Source organism: Myotis davidii, unplaced genomic scaffold (genome assembly GCF_000327345.1).
Source record: "Myotis davidii unplaced genomic scaffold, ASM32734v1 scaffold281, whole genome shotgun sequence".
NCBI lineage: Eukaryota > Metazoa > Chordata > Mammalia > Chiroptera > Vespertilionidae > Myotis > Myotis davidii.
This window is the reverse complement of record NW_006293784.1, coordinates 4,887,587-4,897,573: the sequence shown is the minus strand read 5'-3', so window position 1 is coordinate 4,897,573 and position 9,987 is coordinate 4,887,587. Positions and strand designations below refer to the sequence as shown.

Here is a 9,987-nt window from a genome sequence, read left to right as displayed (position 1 = left end):
CTGGGGATTCAGGGGGAGAGATCAACCAACGGGTTTGTATATATGCATATAAGCATAAGCAATGGATGTGGACAACAGGGGGTGAGGGTGAGGGCAGGATTGGGGGATGAGGACACTGGGGGGATAAGGGCACATTTGTAATACCTTAATCAATAAAGGGAACATAAATTTTAAAAAAGAATCTATTTCTGTGGAGAAGCAAATAAAGTGCATCTCTCCTTGGGATGATGGGATCCGAATTTCTAGACAAGCGGCATTGAGGGCGGGAGAAACTTGGACTGAAGCTTAGAACTTGGGCCACTGATCATTTAATCACAGCCATCATCCTTACAGCATCTGCTGGTTACTGACCCTTTTCTGATGTCATTTCATCGGTGCCTGACATGGACAAATAGATCTTTCCCTCTAGAGACGTTCTTCCTGAAGAAAACACTCATGTTCAAACTACAGTATATTGTGTTGTCTTTTTCTTCTTGAACTTCAAATTCACCTGAGGTGACTGAATTCTCTTGATAGTATATAAATGGGATGATGGAAATATCAAAAATGATTTCCAAATGGACAGCTCTTACCATCTAGATTTGATCCTTGATTAAAATGTCTTTCCATGTTAGTGATAAGAAAAAAAACTGGGAATGCATTCATGCTATTCAAGAGAAAAGAAGAAACTAGTGAGAGGGTCTGGTGCCAGGGCCAAATTCTGTTCCTGGTCTTACACACTAATTTCATTTTCCCCTTCTTCAGCCCAGTTATCTTCTTGGCCGATGGTGTTGATGGGTCTACAGGGGAAACGAGATCAAGGATCTCAGAGTTTTCTGCTAGCATTTGCTTCTCATCTGGAGGTAGGCCCTGGGGAATATTCCCTTCAAAGACGATTTCCCTGCTGGACAACAGAAGCTCTTTGTTTCGGTTTTAGAAAGGGTCAGCTTCACTCTCTAAACTCAGAGTTAGTCCGACATGAGAGATGTGGTGAAGATGAAGCTTATTGCCAAACACCTCTGTCAGCAGCGGCCTCTTGGAAATGGGTTATGTTAAATGAAACCCACTTGACTTGCTCTGAGGTCTTCTGAGGTCCTACTTCACCTACTACACTTTTGCTGTTTGTATCAGCATGTGTGTCTAAACCACAGGAGCATTCCAGTAGCCACACCTGCCATGGGTGCACACAAGTATTTTCAAATAAGGACAATTTTAGTCTGATAATCACGCTCTCTGTGATCATTTATTAAATAGTATTATTAAAAAAGCACCTTGTGCCCCAAGATCATATCTATTTTGATGGGTATCAAATACAAAATATCTTTAGCAATCACAAATAGATATAAAGCTTTTATCTTTCCTCTGAACCAGAACATATTCATTTTTAAATTGTTCTTTTTCATTTATTATCATTGAATTTTCATGGACACACATGGGAAATGAGCTCACAGTGTTACTTGAACATTCTCAGGCAACTCCAAGGTGGTGATAGAAAATAGAAGTTGAAGATATACCCGTTCTAGTTTGTGAAGTTTTTAAGAATAGCCTTATAATCACCAATTATAATAGTCATTCCTTCTTTTCTTTAGGGATCGGGGCAAGAAGGAAAGGTTCTTTTGGCTCCTTCAAGGCAAACTGATAGTCATTTGGCCGAGGAGCAACAAGCTGGTGTAGAGAACTGTCCCTTTCCCACTGCCATCCACGGGGAGTCCGACTGCTGCTTCCCTTGGTGCTCAGAGTGACTGTCCTAGCAGTTATTCCTTAGGTCTGGGCTTTTCCTTTCCGAGAAGCTGTCCCTTACCAGAGGAATTTTGACCCCAAATCTGCTTTTGCCTTGCTTGAGTGCTGTGCAGGGCTGGATGACAGGGGCCCTGCCAGCTTCCTGAGCTCCAAGGTGTGGCTGTAGAAGCCAGGGTGAGCACAGAGAAACTGCTAGAGCCATGGCACTATCAAGTTCATGGCTTGCAAACCAATAGACATGTGCTCCTAGCCAGCAAAGAATGGCATCTTTCAAAGTATTCCAGGGCCAAACTTCCCTTTGCAGGGAATCAGGTCATTTCATTGGCTTAGGCGCCACAGTGTCCAGAACATTGAGCAAATGTTTTTGTAACAATTCTATTATTAATATAGCGTTTTGTTCTGGGATGGAGACACTGGGTGTTCTTTTAAAACATGACTTTCAAAGATAAATGGGTCTGGATAGAAATCTGGGTTCCTCTATTTGTAAGTGTGTGACCTTGGACAAGTCATTTAACCTTTCTGTAAAAGGTGGATGTTATCACCAATGATGATTAAATAAGGCAAGATATGCAAAGCACCAGTACAGTGCCTAGCATGTTGTAGACACACAATGGTTTTTTGTTTTTGTTTGTTTGGTTTGTTTTTTGGGGAGAGGAATTATCCTGTTTCCTAGTGTTCATTACCGACCTTAGATCCTATATCTCCATACTCCCCAAGTCAACTCAGCTCATATTCCAAAGAGATGAAAACATACATATTTGCATGAATATATTTTAGAACACCTCCAATTGGCCATTTAACAAAACCTACCTGAATTTTTTCATTGGCGATTGCTTTACTTGAGCAGTGGCTAGATGACCAGAATAATAGACTGGGAAAAACATAATGTTCCAGTTTGTTGAGAACCAAGTCATGAAAAATGGGCAGTAGAAGTTCTTATAAGTAATTTTTACAATCTGTGTGGTTCCAACCCAAGACGATGACACTGACAAGATGATCAAGAGTCCCCAGACGGCCTTCAGAACCACGGATGAGCAGGACAGGCAGCGAGCCTTGATTCTGTTTTCTTGGCTGCTATTCTCAGGATTAGTCTGTGTTCCATCATCCCCTGAAAACAGGAAAGGAATACAAATGTGTGAGAATCGAGTTATGAAACAGCAATCAAAGAGGCAGGCAGCAGAATCACCAGTGGTTCATCATTTGAAGAGACCTATAACTCTGGCTCATGCTCTCTCCAGAATCTCTGTCTGTAAGGTACAGTGTGTATTTGGTCTTCCATCCAGGCCATGACAATGTTTATGAACGTGGTGCATGCTGTGCTGTTTCTCAGGGCACCCTACCCACTTCCTTGTAAAAGAATTACACATTTCAGCCCCAAAGACTTTGGTCACACGACCTGCTTTGTCTAATCAAACATGGGCAGTGTAACACCTCCCAGAAGAGCTTTTTAAGAGGCATCACAAGGTCCCACCAGCTCTTTTGCGAGTCCTCTCTGTCTCCAGAATGGCAAGTACCAAAGAGTTGCTGCTCTTTTGTTCTATGTGGCAGAACAAGCAGAACCCACCCAAAGCAGCCTTGTATCTGCTGATGAGAAAAGTGAATGAGAAGTGAGTATTCGTGGTTATATTCCACTGAATTTTTTTTTTTAAAAAAAACTGCAGCAAAGATTACTATTATATTAGAAAACAATGTGCCCCCAAAATAGAGGAAGTCCTGACTACACAAAATCATTCCCCACCTCAGGACAAATTACTATTTAATGTAGTCCTGGGAGCACAGTGAATTCTATTTTGTTTTTTACATTTGCTAAAAATATTTAGTAGCTTTTTTTTCACACTGAAACTGTCAAAGCACCTGAAAGTGACAATCCTAAAGGCCTTCTGTCATGATAGGGGAAACAAGTTCAACAATAAGTGTATGTACCTGTCAGGAAGTTAAGTGAGGGAAAAGGTCCCCCTGAGTCCAAGTGCTGAGATCTCAGGTGGTAGAATCCTGGGGGAAGGGAGGCAGAATTATCTGCAAGATTCTCTTGTGTCTGCAGGTACCTCCCCGAAGCACAATGTTTATCCTGGTAAAGAGTGTGGTGCAGTCCACAGATTGCAGGTAGATGGGTTTATCGTTTTTTTTGCATTCCTATGGCTTAATAGGTCAGGCGTGAATGCCCCACTTGGATAAAGCTTTCCACCCAGCTAAGGCCTCCTGATATAATTATGTGGAGAGCAGGGGTTCACAAGTATGGAAAGTGATTCTTCATTGGGGATTATAAACCAAGTAAGGATGAACACAGTTACTACACGACTTCCAAGTCCTACAAACAGTACTGAGTTTCTTGCATCTAGGTCTCCAGAGGATGACAACCAAATCCTGAGGAGGCTACCAGAAGCTAGTTAGCTAGCTGAGTCCCAGGGGTTCAAAGATGAAAGACTTGAGTTCATAGCCTGGCGGAATGCTAGAAAGCACATCTCAGACAGTGTGATAAGGGCCAACTTTGGCAGATACAAGGCCATACAGAGGCAGTGGACAAGCACTTATTACGGGGTGGTGTGGGAGATGATCAGGAGAAACTTTCATGATACAATGACATTAAGCTAATTCTGGAAGTATGAGTTAGCCAGCTCCCTTGACAGTGGACAGTGAATAGCTTTCCTTGAAAACAGTTGTGCCAATTCCCTCTATGATCATGTGGCTTATGCAGATCGTGGAGGGGGAAGACCCAGAATTAATAAGAGGGCAGAATAAGAGACTCTTATGTTGGGAGGTTGGGAAGGGAACGCAAACCTACCCAATTAAGTAGGTATCATCATTCCCATTTTATAGATAAAAAACCTGAGACTTGGCTGAAGATTCTCCATGGCTAACTCCAAGTCAGTATGACCTCAGGGTCCAACCTTTTTATTCTGAATATTCATTCTGTCTGCGATTCAGGCTTGAGTGCTCTGTTCAAGCTCTGGAAGTTTCAGAAATGGGTGGGAGGAATGACGATCTTGCATGAGGTTTAAGAGAAGTGACACTTAAGGGATCGCATTTCAGGTCACATTTTTCTCAGGGACTATCTCATAAAGGAGAAATGATTCTACAGAGATTTTAAGGATCCCTTTGAGCTGACATCTGCCTTCATAAAGATTGCTCTGTACTACCATCATACCACGGACAGGACTTCTGATGACATCAATAGTCACCTAAATCCTCCCACAGTGTTGGCCCGTTCCTCTGCTAACTACATTTAGTTGTTGCTAATTCTTTAATTTTACCCTCTAGAGGTACTACTATAGGAAGATTGAGTCTCCAGAATTCATTTATTTTTCTATTTTAAACATGATTTTTACACAATTCTGCTTAGATTTATAGTTGTGCATATATCCCTGAGATTGATTTACCAGCAACTCCATCCATTTTTAGGAACTTTGATTGGAGCCATATAAATTGGTGGTAGAGGCCATTGGAATTTGGAAACACACATGTAAGTCCCAGCCTTGCCATTGTATGGCCCTGCATGTATGTTTCATTCCAGTCTTGGCTTCTTTACCTGTCAAACAGCGATAATACCTATATTATAGGATTCATTTTGAGGCTGACTACTGTAACGTTCATGAAAGCCTGGTGAGCTGCTCTTCAGATTATTCTTTTCTCTTTTTTCTTTGGTGCCCTGCAATATCCCAAATGCCTTCTGCGCATTACAGAAAGAGTAAATTATGTCCCATATGATTGTTAATGGTAGAGTGTTTGAAATTTATAATGTGTATATGATAGACAGGGCAAGTCTTTATTAACCAGCATAATTAATTAACTGGAACATTCTGTTCTGCAGATGACTGGAATAATAAGAATATTACTGCAACGTATTAAAGCCAATTAAAAGTTTCTGAAGATTTAAGATGCCTTTTTTTTTCACTTTTAAAAAAATTTGAGTCTTGGAGTTCATATCATTTAAAAATATTGTCATTTTCTGAAAAATATCTTTGCTTATATAAAGAAACCTCTCCTCAAATTAGTAAGACCCTAGAAGGGACTTTCAGGCCTCCTCTGTACCTTGGTTTATCTCACCCTAACTGTGTTCCCTGAGTTGTCATTTCTCTTTATTTTTAAAGCCAGTTTTCTCAAAGTTCTGGAGTTTTTTGGTTTTGTTTTGTTTTTACTACCCAATTATTTTTCTGTTTTTGCTATTGTTACTGTTTTTAAGTCTGCAGGACATTTTAATATGTTGCTGGCCAAGCTGAGGGAACAAATGGAGGAGAAATTGAAAAATGCCAGTGGAAGAGATGGAGTGGTGACCCTGGATACAGGAAAAGGAGTTAACAGCAGAATGGTAGAAACATACAAGTCAAAGGTGGTCCCACATTGACAGCAGTAGGCAACAAGAGAACAGATGTTTTGAAGCAGAGAGGAAAGCATCTGATCGACTCAATTCTTTTGCTCTTTTGGGGAAGGTAGGGTGTGATCCTATGATGAGAAGTGAGTATGGACTCGGGGATTGAGAACATTCTCTGGGGGGACGACACAAAGATGACCAACATGAAAAACCAGTATTGGGCAGTAGCCTAGCAGAGTTGGCTACGTTAAAAATGATAAATTTGTTAGGAAACTCGTGGATATAGTTATATATTTATCTAGCAATTCAAGTAGCCCAGGAGTTGGTAAGTGGTCATGCAGATGAGAGGCTAAAGGTCTTGACTGATCAGCAAATGCTGACCAGGGAGGCAAGTGACAAGTGTCCTGAAGGAAGTGTAAAACTGGGGAAACTACAGGTGCTCCAAGCACTGGCAAGAGCAGAGTCTGATTTTACTGGTGTTTCTATTCTTTTCACACTGGGCACACTGTGCTGTTAGTAACCCCAGGGCTGCGATAAAAGGTGCTGGCTTTTGACACCTTGAGGATGAGAAAAACCAGTTACCATATAAACGCCATTAGATGTCATTGTTGAACCACGTTGAACTCTTCAACAATAGGTTTTGATATTCAGTTTCTCTGCTACATTGTCACACTAAGAGGTTGTACAAATCATACTCCTTGACTTACGATGGGGTTACATCCCGATAAACCCATCATAAATTGAAAATATCGTAAGTCTAACATGCATTTAATACTACACTGTAGGGTGTAGCTTGTTTACTCTCATGATTGCATGGCTGACTCAAAGCTGTGGTTACTGCTGCTGTCCAACATCAGGAAAGAGGATTGTACCACATATCACTAGCCCAGAAAAGATCAAGATTCAAAATTCAAAATGCAGTTTCTACTGAATGCACATTGCTTAAAGTCAAAAACTCCTAAGCCAAACCATCCTAAGTTGTGGACTGACCCTATCTATACATTTCCCTCTTCTGTCTCCTCTTGCTTGATAAATCTTCCCCTCACCACTCCTAAACGTCCAGGTAACATCTCCGTTCTGTGACAATGGTAAGATCTTTGACGGCTGGTTAGAAGGTTCCTTGGATGTACTGTTAATAAGAGGTCAGCACCATACCTGACTTGTTCTGCCTCTCAACTCTGTGTCCACAAACTCCAGAGGATCCTCGGCTCTGAAGTTCAAGAATTGGAGCAGAAGAATCTTCGGTGACAGACAGAGGGGACAGCTGTCTACTGATGCCGCTGTGTGAACTGGGGCAGTTGGCTCCTGGTTTACATCGAGGGACTGATGATCTGGAGGTACCTGGGAAGAAAGTGTTCACACCAGTTTCAGAACTTCCTGGAGGAAAAAAATCGGAAACAGACTTAAAATGCCTTGGCAGTGAAATACATGGCAGCCACAATCACAGCCCATATGGAACACGCATTGAGCTCGTTTCTAATTTTATAAAAGGGGCCCCTAAAAAGAAAATGCTACGTTGATGAGGGTCTTTTGAGATAGATCCACTAACTAGAAATGAACATTAGAATATGGTGTTTGGGTTGCTCCATCTGTTCTGGATCAGAACTGTTGACACTATCTAATAGTTTGCCTCAAGGAAAGGGAAGTGTTATGTTATCTGCTGACTTCCTCCTTTCCTTCCCAAGGCTGACTGTTCCATTCCTACCTGGCAAAGCTGCCAACAGTGTCTCCTATCAAATCCATGATGCACTTTCCATCAGAATAATCACTAACATCCAATTTCGTTGTGTCTCCTCAGTCACCTCTGGCCTCTGTCCACTGTTACAGACAAAACTCAGCCTTCAGCATCCTCCACAGGCTAAGCCCCTTCCGATCCTGATTAATCTCCCACAAATCCCCAACTCAGGGCGGCTTCATGTGCCTGCATCCAGTGTAGTCACACAGGGCTCTGTGCTCAAAAGGAGCCCCCCCCACCACCACCACCATCACCACACACATCCAAGGGTGGATGACATATATTGCCACTTGGAAATTCTTAATACTTTTATCTCTTAAACTGTTTTTTGTAAGTGACTTCTGATGGGATAACGGAGCATAGGCAGGGGCTCAGAGCCTCAGTTCATGCATGCTCCTGTTGTCTCTCTACCTCCTGGGGTGGGTTCACCTTTGGCCCTGCCTGGCAATCTCATAGAACCCTGAGAGCTGGGATGCAGAGTGCTGGGGTTCCAGGGTGGGGTTGCCAGTATCTGTGGGGGCCTGCACTCACCCAGAAAATATCCGGTGTCCAAGGGAGCAGATATCAAATAGCAAAAAATGCCAGGGTATGGAGACACACACACACACACAGACAGAGAGAGAGAGAGAGAAAGAGAGAGAGAAAGAAAACAGCCATATTTTCTGCTTTTTGTCCAAGGGGCCCTACATTTTCATTTTGCACTGGGACTGCAATTTACATGGCCAGCCCTACCCCAACCGGAATACTCCATTTCAATGAAGCTGGTCTGGCTGTGCTCTGACCCTTTACTCTCAGTGCTGACAGCTTTCAAGCCTTCCACGGCTGTTCCTCTATCGGAACACTCCAAAGCTAGCCCAGTGCTAAAATCCGTGACCAGCTTCTGATTGGTTCATGCACTGTTCACCGGTAGATCATATGCACCTACACTTTCTTTGAACTTGTGTCGTCTGAGCTCACTGACGGCCCCCTGCAATCGCTGCCCCAATGCTTCCCTTTCTCCTGTGTGATGCTCTGACTCTCCATCTGTGTAAGCTGCCTAATGTCAGAGACTGTGTTCTTCTCTCTCTTTAAGTAAACTTTTAAGTGTGGAATCATTGTATATTTACAGAAGAGGTCAAAAGATAGTTCAGAGTTCCCATGTGCTCTCCATCCAGTTTCCTCTAGCGCTAATACTTTACATACCCCTGGGGCATTTGTCAAAATGAAGCTATTAACATTGGCAATTACTACCAACCGCACTGCAAACTTCCTCTGGATTACACGAGTTGTGTCAGTAATGACCTTCCTCTATTCCAGGATCCCATCCAGGACACCACATAACATTTAGTCATCATGTCTCCTTAGCCACCCACGGTCTATGACAGTACTTCAGTCTGTCCTTGTCTCTCATTACCGTGACAGTTTTGAGAAGTGCTGGGGAAGTATTTTGTAGGACGTCCCTCAAATTGGGGTTTATCAGATGTCTTTTCTCATGGTTATATTGGGGCTATGTGTTTTGGGGGAAAGCATAACAGAGGTGAAGTCTCCTTATCATGTGATATCAGTCATTGTATGCTGCCAGTATGACTTATTACTGGTGATGTTAGCCTTGATCACCCGGCCAAAGCAGTGTTGGCCTGGTTCCCCCCTGTCTTTCTCCCCTTTTCATACTTTGTTCTTTGGAAACAGGTAACTACGTCCACCCCACACTTGGTGTGGGGAATGGGGACGTGTTGAGGGAGAGTGTCTGCACATATTATTTGGAATTCTTGCGAAGAGAAGATGTTTCTCTTTTCCTCCCTTTATTCAATCATTTATCTATTTCAGTGTGGATTCAGGTATATTTATTTTCTACTTTGAGTTATGATCAAATCTGGATTGTTTATTCTTTTGCTCAAGTTATTTCATCTTTTGCCATTGGGAGATTGACTTCTGAGTTCCTTTGATGTATTCCCATTCTTTTTGTTTTTGGAGCTTTTCCTTACTTTCTGCCATTACAAGATGCTCTGGACTCATCTTTTATTTTCCCTGCCCACTCCTAGAATCAATCATCTCTCCCAGACCCCTATTTCCTCTCATTGGAGAATGGTATTTAGAAACCAACAACTGGCCGTGTGTTTACTGTTAGTGGGACACCCCTGAAAATAGGTTTTCTTAGTAGGTCAGAGCTGGGAAATATGTGTATGCATATAAACCCATGCATCTATAATTATTCTTGTTATCTATATATCCTATAATTTTTATA

The 9,987-nt window shown here is 42.2% G+C and overlaps 1 protein-coding gene across 1 annotated transcript in view; it reads right to left on the bottom strand.

The window, feature by feature from the left end:
* The window catches only part of SLC35F4 (solute carrier family 35 member F4), a 28,592-nt gene extending 18,855 nt beyond the window's left edge, over positions 1-9,737 (bottom strand). The window contains exons 1-3 of the mRNA XM_006767725.2: positions 9,728-9,737; positions 7,184-7,405; positions 2,530-2,827 (exon numbers count right to left, since the gene is read on the bottom strand). Coding sequence (XP_006767788.1) covers positions 2,530-2,827; positions 7,184-7,405; positions 9,728-9,737 — 530 coding nt within the window. The remainder of the gene's footprint in view (positions 1-2,529; positions 2,828-7,183; positions 7,406-9,727) is intronic.
* Positions 9,738-9,987: the final 250 nt, after the last annotated feature.